The 17,519-nt window shown below is 42.1% G+C and overlaps 1 protein-coding gene across 1 annotated transcript; it reads right to left on the bottom strand.

Annotated features, from left to right (window-relative positions):
- Window positions 1-11,677: 11,677 nt before the first annotated feature.
- On the bottom strand, window positions 11,678-12,663 carry LOC133252540 (interferon beta). The gene has a single exon (XM_061425181.1). The coding sequence runs from the start codon at window positions 12,443-12,445 to the stop codon at window positions 11,885-11,887; it is 561 nt and encodes a 186-aa protein (XP_061281165.1). The 5' UTR covers window positions 12,446-12,663; the 3' UTR covers window positions 11,678-11,884.
- Between the last annotated feature and the right edge of the window lie 4,856 nt (window positions 12,664-17,519).

Below are 17,519 nucleotides of genomic sequence, written 5' to 3'. Positions count from 1 at the left end.
AAAACATCTATTTCTGCTTTATTGACTATGCCAAAGCCTTTGACTGTGTGGATCACAATAAACTTGGAAAATTCTGAAAGAGATGGGAATCCCAGACCACCTGATCTGCCTCTTGAGAAATTTGTATGCAGGTCAGGAAGCAACAGTTAGAACCGGACATGGAACAACAGACTGGTTCCAAATAGGAAAAGGAGTATGTCAAGGCTGTATATTGTCACCCTGTTTATTTAACTTATATGCAGAGTACATCATGAGAAACGCTGGACTGGAAGAAACACAAGCTGGAATCAAGATTGCCAGGAGAAATATCAATAACCTCAGATATGCAGATGACACCACCCTTATGGCAGAAAGTGAAGAGGAACTCAAAAGCCTCTTGATGAAAGTGAAAGTGGAGAGTGAAGAAGTTGGCTTAAAGCTCAACATTCAGAAAACGAAGATCATGGCATCCAGTCCCATTACTTCATGGGAAATAGATGGGGAAACAGTGGAAACAGTGTCAGACTTTATTTTTCTGGGTTCCAAAATCACTACAGATGGTGACTGCAGCCATGAAATTAAAAGACGCTTACTCCTTGGAAGGAAAGATATGACCAACCTAGATAGCATATTAAAAAAGCAGAGACATTACTTTGCCAACAAAGGTTCGTCTAGTCAAGGCTATGGTTTTTCCTGTGGTCATGTATGGATATGAGAGTTGGACTGTGAAGAAGGCTGAGCGCCGAAGAATTGATGCTTTTGAACTGTGGTGTTGGAGAAGACTCTTGAGAGTCCCTTGGACTGCAGGGAGATCCAACAAGTCCATTCTGAAGGAGATCAGCCTTGGTATTTCTTTGGAAGGAATGATGCTAAAGCTGAAACTCCAGTACTTTGGCCACCTCATGTGAAGAGTTGACTCATTGGAAAAGACTCTGATGCTGGGAGGGATTGGGGGCAGGAGGAGAAGAGGAAGACAGAGGATGAGATGGCTGGATGGCATCACTGACTCGATGGACATGAGTCTGAGTGAACTCCGGGAGTTGGTGATGGACAGGGAGGCCTGGCGTGCTGGGATTCATGGGGTCGCAAAGAGTCGGACAGGGCTGAGCGACTGATCTGATCTGATCTGATTATGTGATTTTAGGTTTTTCTTCCTCTTCCAAGTAATAATGGAGTTTGTGTATTAAATCAATCGATAGCATCTTTAATGTTTAAGCAGATTCTATTAATTTTTAAATTATTTTAACCTTTATCATTTTGTGTCTCAAATGTGTTGGATTTATGCTTTACTTTTAACATGACTTTTACATGGTTTTTGACTCTTGTCATACTCCATTCAGTTCTCCAACAGTCATTTATTTTAGTAAATATGTAATGTTAAAGCAATTTAGACCTTCTCTGAATCCTTGAATGAAAAACTAAAGAACGAACACTGCAAAATTTAAAGTAATTTGAGACTTCCTTGGCCGTCAGTGGTTAGGTCTCAAAGTTTTCACTGCTGTGGGCCTGGGTTCGATCCCCAGTCAGGAAACTAATGCCTCTTAAGTCACGTGGCACAGCCAAAATAGTAACAAACTCTTTAAAGTACCTTCCACTCATGTGACTACTCACTTGTAGTTCTTACTAGCACTGTTGCTTTTCATCAACACAGCAAATGCTCACAAGAGACTTGATAGGAGTAGAGATGCATGTGAAGCTATGGTCAAGTGTAAACTCAGGGGAATGTCTAAAAGTTAAAGGAAAACACATTGTTTACTTAAGAAAATGAAAACACATTAAGTTTGAATGCTGTTAGAATGATGGAAAGTGGATGCAGTTTGCAAAATGAGTGCCATGTGTTCCAAATATGATGATTGGCACTTTTTGGAGTCCTGTGGTTACTAAGGCCCTAATCAATTTGAATGAAATAATTCTCACTTTAAGGTGAAGCATATGAGAATATAGCAAGGAGTTTCATCTTCCTATCTAGTTTGTAAACTTGCTGTGAAGGCAGTTCTCATCCTGCGAGTCAAAATCTTTTTGAATGATGATGATGCTCTTGCCATCATTAGACATCAGGTCTCCTGACCTGTTCTTCAACACGTCTATAGAGACTGCATCCAGGTACATGTACAACTAAGGAAACCATGGGGAAATCTACATTCAGTGTCACATAGACTCTCTCATAAAACTACCCCGAAAGCTTTAACCAAGAAAGCAGGTGAACCAGGTGAGATTTGAGAGGAGAGTTTAAGTGGCAGGTGTTACTTCATCACACCAGGCTCTTCATCGGTCCCTGGAAGTCTTTGATGGCCTTTGTTCAGGGATCCGTTATCCAGCATTGGACTAGAGCAAGGAGCAAGCTACAGTACTGAGAGAATGAAGAGCTGAGGCAACCTCCATCTCTGTGTTCTAGGTCCTCAGCCTTGTAGTCTTGGTTCACTAGTGAGTGATGCATTCATGAACAAACAGGAACTGGAGTTACACTTCCATCTATGGGCTGTAGTCAAATACTGGCTTCAGTTCAGTTCAGTTCAGTGGCTCAGCTCAGTCGTATCCTGCTCTTTGCGATCCCATGGACTGCAGCATGCCAGGCTTCCCTGTCCATCACCAACTCCCGGAGTTTACGCAAACTCATGTCCATTGAGTCGGTGATGCCATCCAACCATCTCATCTTCTGTCGTCCCCTTCTCCTCCCTCCATAAATCTTTCCCAGCATCAAGGTCTTTTCAACTTAGTCAACTCTTCGAATCAAGTGGCCAAAGTATTCGCGTTTCCGCTTCAATGTCAGTCCTTCCAATGAACATTCAACTGATTTCCTTTAGGATGGACTGGTTTCATCTCCTTGCAGTCCAAGGGACTCTCAAGAATCTTCTCCAACACCACAGTTCAAGCACATCAGTTCTTCAGCGCTCAGCTTTCTTTATAGTCCAACTCTCACATTCATACATGACTACTGGAAAAACCATAGCTTTGACTAGATGGACCATTGTTGCCAAAGTATGTCTCTACTTTTTAATATGCTGTCTAGGTTGGTCATAACTTTTCTTCCAAGGAGTAAGCTTTTTATTCCATGTCTGCAGTCACCATCTGCAGTGGTTTTGGAGCCCCAGAAAAGAAAGTCTGCCACAGTTTCCACTGTTTCTCCACTATGTGCCATGAAGTGATGAGACTGGATGCCATGATCTTAGTTTTCTGAAAGTTGAGGTTTAAGCCGACTCTTTCCTTTTTCATGTTCTCAAGAGACTCTTTTGTTCTTCACTTTCTGCCTTAAGGGTGGTGTTATCTGCATATCTGAGGTTATTGATCTTTCTCCCGGCAATCTTGATTCCAGCTTGTGCTTCATCTGGCCCAGTGTTTCTCATGATGTACTCTATTATAAGTTAAATAAGCAGGGTGATAATATACAGCCTTCACGTACTCCTTTTCCTATTTGGAACCTGTCTGTTGTTCCCATGTCCAGTTCTAACTGTTGCTTCCTGACCTGCATACAGATTTCTCAAGAGGCAGTCAGGTGGTCTGGGATTCCCATCTCTTTCAGAAGTTTCCACAGTTTATTGTGATCCACATAGTCAAAGGCTTTGGCATAGTCAATAAAGCAGAAATAGATGTTTTTCTGGAACTCTCTTGCTTTTTCGATGATCCAGCGGATGTTGGTAATTTATTCTATGGTTCCTCTGTCTTTTCTAAAACCAGCTCGAACATCTGGAAGTTCACAGTTCATGTATTGTTGACGCCTGGCTTCGAGAATTTTGAGCATTCCTTTGCTAGTGTGTAAGATGAATGCAATTGTGCAGTAGTTTGAGCATTCTTTGGTATTGCCTTTCTTAGGGACTGGAATGAAAACTGAGCTTTTCCAGTCCTGTGGCCACTGCTGAGTTTTCCAGATTTCCTGGCATATTGAGTTTCGAGATTGGCTATATTGGTTTCCTCTGAACTCCAGCTGGGAAGAAGGCAGGAAATTAGAAATCAAAGAACAGTGAGCTGTCCTGCCAATTTAAACATAAAGTAGCAAATACAGAAGTAAAGAAAAAACAATTCGCATTCACACTAGTGATTCTAGTAATGTGAAATGTATGTTCCTAGACGCACGTATTCATCTTCTTTTTCAATAATGGGAAAAAATGGATTTTCATTATTACATGCATTAGCCATTTTCCCTCTATTTTTATATCCTTAGCCATGGACACTTTATGACCATATCATTTTTTCCAAAGTATGAATTTCATACATTAAACCTATCCATTTTTTCACGTTAATAAAGTGAATTACATATTTTTCTATTGTTTTATTATTTTTCTTGATGAAACATACTTGACTCATATATTTGTTTTTGATGAGCTACAAATATGTACAATTTAAAAAATAAGGTAAGGTACTTTTCTCATGGTCTTGATAGTATTTCAGATCTAACATGGTTTCCAAGGAGGATTATAAATTTTTTGAATTTTATTACACATATGAGAAACGCTGGGCTGGAAAAAGCACAAGCTGGAATCAAGATTGCCAGGAGAAATATCAGTAACCTCAGATATGCAGATGACACCACCCTTATGACAGAAAGTGAGGAGGAGCTAACAACCCTCTTGATGAAAGTAAAAGAGGAGAGTGAAAAAGTTGGCTTTGAGCTCAACATTCAGAAAATGAAGATCATGGCATCTGGTCCCATCACTTCATGGCAAACAGATGGGGAAACAGTGGAAACAGTGTCAGACTTAATTTTTTGGGGCTCCAAAATCACTGCAGATGGTGATTGCAACCATGAAATTAAAAGACACTTACTCCTTGGAAGAAAAGTTATGACCAGCCTAGATAGCATATTCCAAAGCAGAGACATTACTTTGTCAACAAAGGTCCGTCTAGTCAAGGCTATGGTTTTTCCATTGGTCATTATGGATGTGAGAGTAGGATTGTGAAGGAAGCTGAGCGCCAAAGAATTGATGCTTTTGAACTGTGGTGTTGGAGAAGACTCCCGAGAGTCCCCTGGACTGCAGGGAGATCCAACCAGTCCATTCTGAAGGAGATCAGCCCTGGGAGTTCTTTGGAGGGAATGATGCTAACGCTGAAACTCCAGTACTTTGGCCACCTCACGTGAAGTGTTGACTCATTGGAAAAGACTCTGATGCAGGATGGATTTGGGGCAGGAGGAGAAGGGGATGACAGAGGATGAGATGGCTGGATGGCATCACTGACTTGATGGACGTGATTTTAGTGAACTCCGGGATTTGGTGATGGACAGCGAGGCCTGGTGTGCAGCAGTTCATGGGGTCGTATAGTGTCAGACACGACTGAGCGACTGAACTGTAGTCGGACACCAGTGAGCGACTGAACTGAACTGAACACATATAAGACACTGAATCATTTTCATTATTATATTTTAACTAAATGTAGAAACACTCCAGCATTGGGACTTCCAGTGATAACTTGCGAACTCCAGGAGGTATATTGTTTTCTTATGTGAACCATGATAACATCGAAAATCACACACAAACTTTCCTTTGTGTTTCTCTAGTTTTATACTTTTCCGCATGGTTGTTGTTGTTTGGTCCATCAGTCGTTTCTGACTCTTTGTGTCCCCATGAACAGTAGCCTGCCAGGGTCCTCTGACAAGAATACTGGAGTGGGTTGTCATTTCCTTATAGAGGGGATCTTCCCACCCTAGGGACGGAACCCGCATCGCCTGTCTCCTGCAGTGGCAGGCAGATTCTTTACCACTAGTGCCATCTCATCTGTTAAATTGTAAGTTCACATAGAGTTTCATTAATTTTAACTTAGAAAAGCTAAGGATTTCACATGGAACCGTTGTAGTCACAAATTCTATTTAAATGTTCTAATTGTTGAAACATTTCTTTTGTATTTACAATATTTCATTCTGTGTATCACAATTCAGATTGCATGCATGGAAAACAAAACAGAGAGGATTTTTGGGAATGAATATGCCAATCGTAGTACATAAATTTTCCACCATAATAGCAATTTCAAAAATTCAAATTTTGAAAATCTTCAGCTATCATGTAAAACAGAATCTCTATAACATCTATGGTTTCCCTGACCTAAATTAACCACGTTTCTAGAGAACCAGTTTGAGGTACAGCTAAATCAGACCCCCCCAAAAAATACCTATACATATATAGTTGTATCAACATTCAAAAAATGAGGATCATGGCATACAGTCCCTTCACTTCATGGCAAATACATGCAGAAAAATTGGCAACACTGTCAGATTTTATTTTCTTGGGGTCCAAAATTACTACTGACGGACGGTGAATGCAGCCACAAAATTAAAAGACTCTTTCTCCTTGGAAGAAATTTTATGAGAAATATAGACAGTGTGTTAAAAAGCAGAGATACCATGTTGCCAACAAACATCCACGTAGTCAAAGTTATGGTTTTTCCAGTAGTCATGTATGGATGTCATTTGGACCAAAAAGAAAACTGAGTGCCGAAGAATTCGTGTTTTTGAACTGTGGTACTGAAGAAGATTCTTGAGAGTCTCTTGGACTGCAAGGACATCAAACCAGTCAATCCTAAAAGAGATCAACCCTGAATATGCATTGAAAGCACGGGTGCTGAAGCTGCAGCTCTAATGCTTTGGCCACCTGCTGAGAAGAAACCGACTCTTTGAAAATGACCCTGATGCTGTGGAAGATTGAGGGCAGGAGGAGAAGGGGGTGACAGAGGATGAGTTGGTTGCTTGGCATCACTGACTCAATGGACATGAGTTTGAGCAAACTTGGGAGATAGTGAAGGACAGGGAAGCCTGGCATGCTACAGTTCATGGGGTCACAGACAGTCGGATATAACTAAGGGACTGAACAAAAATACATACACATATATAAATACACACACTTGTACAATATATATTAAATAAGTATATACATGTGTCTTGCTACTTTAACATAAAAGGGTGAACAGCAAATGTTTACTTGAATTGCTATCTTATCCTCTATTATTTATTCTCCTGCACCATAAATGTTACCTCATCAGCAGGATAACAGCAAGACTAATTAGGTGACTGGTAGTGGTATTAATAGGCTAAGCATAGTAATGTGTCAAATATTTTATAAAGTTGTTCATCAATTGCAATTAATTTTATCCCTTAACTGTTTGTGGACACAAAAATTTGTTTTGTTTTGTTTTGTTTTTGTACTCTGCACACAGCATATGTGAGATATATTTTGATGCTCATTTTTAGGAAGACTGTCTTCAACTTTCCATTTCCAATATTTAGAAGATCAGGATGAGGCTCTTGGGCCTGGACCCAAATGGAAGACTCACTCATCACGTTTTCTTCAGTCATCCTCAAGTAGTTGCAAGGAACTGCCTGATTCTTCTTTTCTTGTCTCCCTCAGGTAGTAAGGAAACAGCCCGTAATGTGTCTACACTGTGGATATTTTCCAGTAGGCAATGACTTTGGGGATCAGCTTGAATGTTTCTTTCAAACAGTGGATGATACTGTGAACTATGACTGGCATTCTTGTCGTTCTCCCCAAAGCTGAACTTGGAGAAAAAGCATTTGGGTCAGATTGTATTTTAACGAAGTGTGTGGAAGCAACAACAATACTTATTCCCCTCGACCCCCATCAGAACTTCATTTGAACAAATAGTGCAAACGTGAACATGGTCTCATGCCCTGTCAAGTACAAACTAGCACGTGCCATTGGCACTTGCCATCTACCTACAAGGATTCAATCACGTGTTCTTGCAGCTGCTGATTTTTAACACCCCTGGAAAGGAATCTAAGGTGGAAAGCAGAAGTGAGGCATGCTGTGTGCAGCGAAAACTGACAGAACAAATCTTCAGAAGGTTAGCGATTTTCAGGAGCCCATTTTAAGAACTCAATTGTTCTTCTATCTCCTCATATCTAGAAAAGCATGGAAATCCTTCATGGTGATGACTGCTTCTTGTGACTCCAGGAAACCTTCATGACACTGGCAGAAAACTTCCACAAAAAAATAGGCACATGATTACATGTATTGCCCCTTCACCAAAATCACATGTATCCCTCTGTGTGTCTTTGGAACAGCTTCTCAGAGCTATCTGATGCGCTGTCTCCTGGGCTGCAGTCCTCATTTTGCCCCCCAGACACTTAACTTTCAACTATCATGTTGTGCATTTTTCAAAGTCAGCACCCTGAACTTATCTTTTCATCCATTCATCACCCAATAGTTTCCCAACTTGCTTGCAATGAGATTCCCATGAGGATAAATCCAGGCCATGGAATGTGAGAGGAAGTGCTCTCACCCTCTGTAGTCCTGGCACTTGGAAACATCCCCTGTGAGCCACCAGACTTCATCCCTTTACTGCCGGGTGTATTAGATCCAAGTACCACAGACAAACTTGGAGTCACATATTGATGATGGAAAAAGCCACAAAACAGAAGGTACCCATGTCCCTGAATCACCCTTTGAATGTGAGCAAACCAGAAGACTCACCTGATCCAGAAGGTGCTCTTCAGGAAGAAAAGATAAGTTTCTATTATGAGGAAAATCCACACAGTTTATTCTTTATCTCCATAGCACCTAGAATTAACTGAGAAAGATTTTTAAGAACAGAGGATCCTGAAGACCTGTCCATGAGAAAGAAACTCTGAACTCTGAGTATAGAAAATACTAGTCCCACAGACATCAAGAGATCTTTTAAAGGATGATCAAAAGATCTTTACAGAAGAAAAGACATTCTCTTCTGCTGTCCACATCTGTTTCTGAAAAATCATGATTTTCATTTCAGTTTTCAGTGCCTGAGGAAATATGGGCTGCAATTGCTTTACAACAGGAAGAAACGAAATGGAATTCATTAGCGAGAGTTACAAATATAAACACTTTCATTGTTGCCATTTCTTTGAGGATTCTTACATGAGGGAAAAGCACTTTTAATTTCCACTGTGACAGCGTCTCAGGCAAAGTGGCTGTATTCCAGCTCCCTGAGGTAGAGATGGGTGTCATGGAAATACTCCCGGGCACCAAGTTCCAATGAGAACAGCACAGAATGTCTCCTTGCATCTGCTCCAGTTGTTTCAGACTCTGATCCGGGCTACAGAGTAGCACGGCTGTCCTCCGTGGTGAAGAATTGGAAGCTCTGCTGGAGCATCAGATAGTGGTTGCTGGGGCCCTGAGTCGTCTGCATTGGAGTGATCATCTCTCTTTTCCAAGGAAATCTGAAGTCGGCTTTGTCCTTTAGGCGCGACTGATGGCGGATCCTTTGCATCTATTTCAAGTGTTTGAAGATTTCCTTGTCTTTCTGGCAGTGGATCCCAGTCCAGCGAAGAGAGCAAGCAGGGATGCAGCAGAGTATCACTCCTTCCACCAGCAAGTGGATGTGGGCCATAGAGAATGTCAGTGATTCTGCAGATGGCCGGAGGGGGCGCGCGAGCACCGCGAAACGATGAGCAAAGAGCGCTGAGATGGAACCGCAGACAGCCTGTTTCTCCCGGCGACCGCGAGAGCGCGCACGCTGTGGTTCCATCGTTTTTGCTTTCGAATCGCAGTCTTGAGAGTTAGCAGATGACTCTCGTGGTGGTGCTGGAGAGACAGAACGCAGTTTCCACAGAGCTTTTTATAGGAGCACTGATTCAAGGGTGCGCATACCATTAGCCCTTTGATGGAAAAGGGCTGGTTTCCGCTGTCCTGAGTAGGGAGCCAGAATATTGCATGTTCGGAAAGATCGCCTGAGTAGTGGGCTTTCTTTCCACACGTCAACCCGAACTGGCCATGTTTGAAGAAAAGAACCCCCAAGGCGGGGGTTCTGAGCGAGATGAGGCGCTGAGAAGTCGGAGGGCTTGCGGCGAGTGTAAAACAGCGGAGGCGATGAGAATATTGGCGATAGGACGCTGGGGTAGAGTCCTGCACCACGTGAAACCCGGCGGGGCTGCGGGGTGGGGGTGGGGGAGGCTGTTGCCCATAAGACGACTGGAAAGTGTTGCGGACAGAGTGAAAGCCGACGAGGAGACGGGAGGCTGTGGGGCAACGGGGGCGGCGCGGCGCTCGCTTTAGATGCGGCGGTGGCTGAGATGATTCGCTGTCGGACGATGGGCGGGCTTGGTGCTCAAAGTGAAGCACAGCGGAAGCGGGGAGACCATCGTCTATGGGGTGATGGGAGGGCGTTTCTCATACAAGGGAGCCCTGCTCGGCTTTGAGACGCTGAGTCCGCGTTGCGGACAAAGTGAAACGTGACGGTGGCGAAAAACTACTGGTGGTGGTGGGACGATTGGACAGCTTTGCGACAGAGTTAAACCCGACGGAGCGATGAGACTACCCGACGACGAATGAGTGTGGTCCACACAGGGGAACCTGGAAGTGGCGACGAGACTATTCGCTGTGGCAAGACGGAAAGGCGTTGGGCACAAAATGCAACACGGTGGCAGCGCTGAGGCTTTTGGCTTCGAGTTGATGGGACGGCTTTGCGGACAAAGTGAAAGCGCGCATAGGTGATGAGACAATCGTCTTGGGGTGGTGGCACCGCGGTGTGGACCAAGAAAACCCGGCGTTGGGGGTGAGACTGTGAGAGATGGGACGATGGGAGGACCTTGAGCACAAAGCGGAGCCAGGTGGAGTCAGTGAGACTACAGGCTTGGAGCCATTTTGGACAACGTGAGAAACAGCCAAGGCGATGAGACTGGCTAGGGGACCCTGGGAGTGCGTTGCAGACAGAGGAGAACTCAGCGGTGGCCAGGGGACAAAGAACCATGGGACGGTTTGGGGGACTTTCTGGGGGTGAGACGGAACGCGGCCACCACCTGGGTCAGGGAGCAAAGAACTGTGCGCCCCTGGAATGCTCTGGAATTTTCCGGGTCTTTCAAGGATTCGGCCTTGAAGTGGGGGGAGTAAGTGTTGAATAGCTGAAAACTAGGAATATTTTAAAAAGCACACAGCACTTTCTTTTTTCGAATTTTATATTGAATTATATACTTATTTTAAATGAAATATCTCACGTTTCCAATTTTATAATAAATTTATAGAAAGTATTGTAAATACTAAGCATAGAATATTAAAATATATTTTGTATATAACAGTAGCATTTTATTAAACTTTATTTAAACTATATTTTCTGTGTACTAAAACAAGTATTTAATATCATTTTACTTTTCTATCTTTCATGGATGTAAACTTAATATTTTCAAGATGACTTTTCCCTTATTTTTAATTGCGTGAATTAGCATGTTTGACAGTTTCTAATGACCCCCAAGACAGTCTTAAGTAATTTTTGGCTCATGTTCCTGAAACCTCTTTGTGAGGACTACGTTGTTGGAAATAAGGGGTTGGAGTGTACAAGCAACTGAGGACATTTAGAAGGTCTGAATTTTTCATTTACTTGAGTAAGAATTTTATAAATTAAGTGGCATTTGCCCAAATTTTATTGGCATAAAGAAGGCTTACTTTGTAAGACTCTCAAATGTAACGTGGTCTACATTTTCCCCAAAATGAAGGAAAAAAGAGAGAGGAAATAACCCCCACATCATATAGAGGGGCCCTCTGGCATGAGCTATCTGGTACATTTAAAGAAGTGACCCAGAGAAGCGCAGGTAGACTGTATGGGTACATGGAGGGCATGCGTATAACTTGGACATTCCCCACGGCTTCCTTGTATTTTAAATGCCTCAAAGGCAGGGCCAGAAACTCTACTACTCTGCAGGCTTGTTCTGCAATGAATGTCTCCAAGGTGCTCTGCAATTTTTAATATGTGTTGTCACATAAATCAAGTTGAGATTGAAACTGCCACGTTGACTTTTGTTTCATAAATAATTTATTTCTCATATAAAAGTTTAAATAAATAAATAATGCATAAATCAATTTAAAAATAGCTTAGTCTTTAATGTCCATTGAAATCCAGTGCATTCCATTGTCAGTTACTTTAAGAGCCTCTGCTGGCTGAAGAGTCTCACCTCAAAGTCACATTGTCCCTTCCCAGAGCCACAGGTGGGAGATGTTCAGTCACGGACATAACCTGTTAGTCTCATCAGGAAAGAAAAGTTCGTGAGTATTTGCACTTGCACGACTGTCCAGGCACACCTGTCGTACTCCTTGGACTCCAGGTACTGCATGAGGTTGAAGTAATATTTCCCTAGGTGGGGAACGATTGTGTCTCCCGCTGTGGTGTTTTGCTTCTGCATTATTTCCTTCTGGATTGGCTGCAGACGATTCATCTGCCCATAGAGTTCCTCAAGGAGGTCCTCAATGATGGTCTCAGACCAGCCAGTGCTGGAGAAGTCTCTGGTGAGAATGCCGAAGATGTGCTGGAGCATCTCATACATGACCAATATGGCATCTTCCTTCTGGAACTGCTGTGCTTGCTTCATCTCCTCAGGCATCTGGAAGTCCATCCTGGCCTCGAGGCAATGTTGAGGAGTTGAAGGTAACTGCCCCAGGAGTTTCTGACACTCTTTAAGGCTCTGACTTTGTTGGAATCGAAGCAAGCTGTAGCTCCTGGAAAGAGCTGTGGTGGAGAAACACAGCAGGAGAACCATCTGGAGGAGGCACCGGTGGGTCATGATGAAATCAGGCACAGGGCTACCTGTTCTGCTAGTAGGTGCTGAAGCTGAGTCTTCAAGGGTTTGCAGAGTGAATGTCCTTCGTCCTTGAGTGTGGGCTACTTATACAGCATGGCCCTCCATTCTTTCTATTTGAGAGGAATTTCCCACTTTCAGTTCTCCCTTTCATTTTCCCCATGTCATTTAAATTATTAGTTGCCTCTAAAACTCTTTTCTTTAAGCTCCTTGCTATTTTAATGTATATATACCATGAGGAAAAAAGATAGAGAAACCGAGAATTTCAAATGTTTTTTAAAATTTCAATGAATTGCTGAATCTTAAAGAAAAATATAAGCCAAATAACTAGATTATTACAGGATTCTTTCATTTTGAAAAGATTGTTCTTTTTTTCTTTTCATATTATGAGATTTGGAGAGAGGGGGCCTTGTTTGTAAGAGTTTTCTTTTTCATAAGAATTAGGTTTAATTCAGAAATCTGCTATTACCAAACAATAATACTTGCAGTTTGTGATTTTCAAAAAGATACGTATTTTTTTCTATCTAAAATAGAGTGATGTTCCTAGAGGCCGGGGTGGGGGCAGGGAGGTTCCAGAGGGAGGGGATATACGTATACCTATGGCTGATTCATGTTGATATATGGCAGAAACCAACACAATATTGTAAAGCAATTATCATTCAACTAAAAATAAATATATTTAAGTAAAAGAAAAAATAATGTATATAGAAAACAAAATAGAATGCCGTTGAACTAAGTTGTTCTGAATTTTTTTGGAGGCCTTAGCCATAAGGAGCAAGACATCACATAACTTTATCAACCTTGTTATTGTTTTTCAGTCGCTAGGTCAGGTCCGACTTTTTGCAACCCCATGGAAGGCAGAATGCCAGGCTTCCCTGTCCTTCAGTACCTCCCGGAGTTTGTTCAAACTCATTATCACTTCATGGTAAATAGATGGGGAAACAATGGAAACAATGACAGACTTTATGTGCCAGGGCTCCAAAACCAGTGCAGATGGTGACTGCAGCTAGGAAATTAAAAAACTACTTCTTTTTATATGAATGTGCAATTTAAGTTTTTCTGGAGGCCACATCAAAAGAGTAAAAAGAAAAAAGTTAATTTGAACAGTATATTTTCTTTAACAATATATCTAAATGTTATCATTTCAACATAAAACAATACAAAACTAGCAATGAGATAGTTACATTCTTCTTTTTCATAGTGCCTTCAAAATACAGTGCATGCTGTTAGTCACAGTACAGCTCAGGCTGGACTAGGCAAGCACTCAGTTGGCCACATGGGGTTGTCGGCTCCATGGTGACCAACACAGCTCAAGATGGAGGGAGCAGTAGGAAAACAAGATCAATATTAAAAATCAACCACTTCGTTTTATATGAGCTTAAAGTTGGAAAATGACATTTAAAAATGATACCATTGACAATAACATAAAATGTCTCCTACTGAGAAACTGTCATAGCCAAAGGTGCCTAAGAAGACGTGGCAATTAAAGGTAATGGGGCATCCTAAATGACATCCCAGAACAGAAAAAGAACATTAGGTAAAAAAAGGAAGGAGATCTGGGAATTCCCCGGAGATCTAGTGGTTGGGACTCTATGCTTTCAGGGCAGCAGGCCCGAGTTCCAGCCCTGGTCAGAGAACTAAGATCCCACAAGTCTCACAACCAAAAATAAGAAAATAAATAAAAAGTTGCTCCAACCAGACTGTGTGTGTGAGGGGGTGGGGGATGGGGGAGAGGCATTAAGGAGTTCTTAATAAAGTGTAGACTAGGTAATTTTTAATTAATTAATTTATGACTGGACTGGCTCTTTGTTGCAGCAGGTGGGCTTTCTCTAGTTGGAGCAAGCGTGGGCTGATCTCTAGTTGAGGAGCTCAGGCTTCTCACAGTGGAGCTTTCTCTTGCTGCAGAGCACAGACTCTAGGGCACGGGCTCAGTATTTGGGGTGCACAGGCTTAGTTGCCTCACAGCACATGTAATCCTCCCTGGCCGGGGATGGAACCCATGTCCCCTGCTTTGGCAGGTGGATTCCTAACCACTGGCCCACCAGGGAAGCCCAGACTTTAATCCTTTTGAATGTAGCATTGACAGGCCCAATTACCTTCACTTTTGACCTCTAAATACAAGTCTATAATTGAAATTTGATTCAAACTAGATGGCCAGAAACTAATGAAAAATAGAAGGTTTCTCTGTTCCATTCAGATTGTCTTATTTTTTCAATGTTGATGATCAATAAACATTAAGCAACTTGTCCAACTAAATCTTTTCTGAGAGAGCAAAAGACATGTAAGCATGTGATGAGGTGGTCAGCATCAGTGAGAAGGGAATACAGAGTCTACAATAGGAGACTGCCAAGGCCACCTCCTACTGAGACTCACACTGTCATTTAATGAGCAAATATTTATTTAGAAATGTTTCTTAACCACTTCATAAACAAAAGAAGCAAATGCTGCCAACTTATTGGACTATTTTTAAAATGTCTCTCAATAAACCTTAACTAATGGCTGGATTATATATTTTTCACATTCTTTCTGGGGTGTTTTTTTTCCCCAACATATTTATTATTTAGTGTTTTTGCAAGAATGAATGAAACAGTTTTTTCATTATTTTCTACTTTTTAATGGACTGGGTTTTCCTTGCATTTTCATACACAAACACATAACAAAATAATTTTGGTTTTTAATCTGGCTAAGTTTACAAATGCTATATCTAAAAGTATTTGGTTGGATTTTCAAATGTTTAAATGAATGTATATTGTCTGCAAATAAAAATTTTAAAGGATTGAAAATGTCAAGGGTGATGTTCATATAGAGCAACTGCTACTTGGTGTATAAATCATAAATTAAAAACATTTTGTAGCATAGTTGAAATATGCATAGCCTATGATCTAGTAACTGCAGCAATCAGCCTGGAAAAAAAATCAAGTGCATATGCATCAGGATATAAGTAAAGAATACCTATACCAGCACTATTGATAACAGTACCAAACACGAAATGACGTAAAATCCCTTAAAATGGCATAAATAAATAAGTTGTTGTCTAGGCTTATAATAGGGTTGTTAATAACAAGATGTAAGAAGCACAATAAACCCAGAAACATAGTAGTGAGTAAGAGAAACTCAACTCAAAAGAAAACCAACCATTTGTATAAATATACAAAATTAAAAATGGGCCAACCTAACTGGAGACATTTTGCTTGGCAACTTAGAGAGCTCCTGTGAAGCTTCAGGACCACAGTGGAGAGTCTGTCTCCAGCTTGAGGGAAGAGCGTGTCTTCCCACCTTCCAGCTGCGGCCTCGCTCTCGCCCTCTCTCAGCACCTGAGGCTGACTCTGCCCAGGCTGGGGTTACCCTGTGCTCACAGCCAACAACTGGTGGTAGGCCCAGAGCCCCTGCTCAGGCCTCCCACCTGGTGTGGAGACGGACAATATGCAGAGAGATCTAAGTGCCCCTGGTTGCAGTCTTCTTTCTTCCCTTTTCTCACACCCTGCACGTCTTGTCACAGGCCTTGGATAGACTCATTGTGCACTTTTTTTCTAGCTCACTTCAGGACGCAGCTGGAACTAGGTACTTGGCTGAAGGCCTCTCTGGCTAGCTCTCCTAACTCCTCCAGAACATACCCAACCAGAGGATCCCACACTGTGCTCCCCTGTCACTCTCAGAATGCGCCCATCAGAGGGTCGATGGCCCAGGAACAGGCAGGAGCAGCCCAGGCCTTGTTTTCACTGTTTGTTGCCAGGACCCGCTGCTGCTGCCCTTTCAGAACGTGCCCGTCAGCATCAAGCCTGCTTTTACTTCAGATCCCAGGCCGTTCTCTCAGCTGGACTTTAATTCTCAGAATCACTGTCGGGAGTGCAGTGAGTCAGGCTAACCCAAGGTTGAGAAAACGGTTAAAAGGGACAACACATTGGCTGCAGCTGCTGAACAAGCCTCAGAGGCCCCCCTCTGCTGACAGGTTAGCAGGTCCCACTGTGTGGGTTCTGGGTTAGTTTCCTGTCTCTGAGGCAGTTTCTGAATCTTCCTTAAAGTGAAACAGCCCAAAGCAAAGCCATCTACATAGTCAAATCCGACAAGTGACTTGAGTTTTGTTACATCGTCAGAGATTGCATAATGAGCCCCAGAAGGCAAAAATAGCAACGAAGTTGATGCAACAAGTGAAAAGGAAATTTAATGCAAGCTGCCAAATGGGATTTCAGGATCCTACCTGGGAATCCCCTCTGGCCTGGCCTCCTGACTGAGTTGAGTGTACAGAACAGAGGATCGTCCTGAATGCCTGCCAGATGCCTGTGGCTTCCTGGCTGAAACTCTGAGCTCCTAAACTCCAGGGAAAACAAAAGAATCCAGTGAGGGTGGAGGTGAGTCCTTGTAGTAAGCTGGCCTGTGTGCCAGGTAGGAATGTTTCCGTCTAGAACTCTGGGTATTGTTGCAACAGGCTTGGCCTCGTCATCCCAGTGAATGGCTATTTCCCCTCTCACTGAGTGGTGGGTGAGCTGCAGGAATCTGTCTCTGAACAGCTCTCTGGGAACTGCCTCATCTTCCTGAGCACAGACCCAGAACATCAGGAAATAATCTTCTAACCAGATTCAAACCCAAAAGTTATTACGTCTGGAGCACTTAGGAAGTGTCTGGTACCATTGTGAGCATGTGCTATAAATTAAGGCAATTAATCTTATCACACTTTCAAGATAAGCCTTTATGATTATCTTAGTTTTGCAGTTAAGACATAATGCAGCAATTTATAACTAGGCAATCTATTTTTATGTATAAATGAAAAAAAATCTCAAAGATCTATTTGCAAGGAAATATAAATAAATGAGAATCTGAAATATATGAAAAATGGATATTTATGTGATATACATTAGTCCATATCTGTCCATATGCACAGATTTATTAACTACATATGAAAATGTCTAGAAGGATACCCATTAAATTGTTAACAGTATAGGATCATGATGCATCCTCCAAGAAGTCAAGGGTAGGCATTCCTTTGTATGAGTTATTTAAAAGTTTAGCGATGACATGTGTGTGTTTAATATATATAAATAAGCTTAAGAAACCCTCTTTA

The sequence above is a fragment of the Bos javanicus genome, chromosome 8 (assembly GCF_032452875.1).
Source record: "Bos javanicus breed banteng chromosome 8, ARS-OSU_banteng_1.0, whole genome shotgun sequence".
In the NCBI taxonomy this organism is placed as follows: Eukaryota; Metazoa; Chordata; class Mammalia; order Artiodactyla; family Bovidae; genus Bos; species Bos javanicus.
The sequence above is the reverse complement of the archived record's forward strand: the minus strand, read 5'-3'. Positions and strand labels throughout refer to the sequence as shown.

Excerpts from the sequence above, each read along its gene's own strand:
- LOC133252540 (XM_061425181.1), bottom strand. The coding sequence starts at position 12,445 with ATGACCCACCGGTGCCTCCTCCAGATGGTTCTCCTGCTGTGTTTCTCC.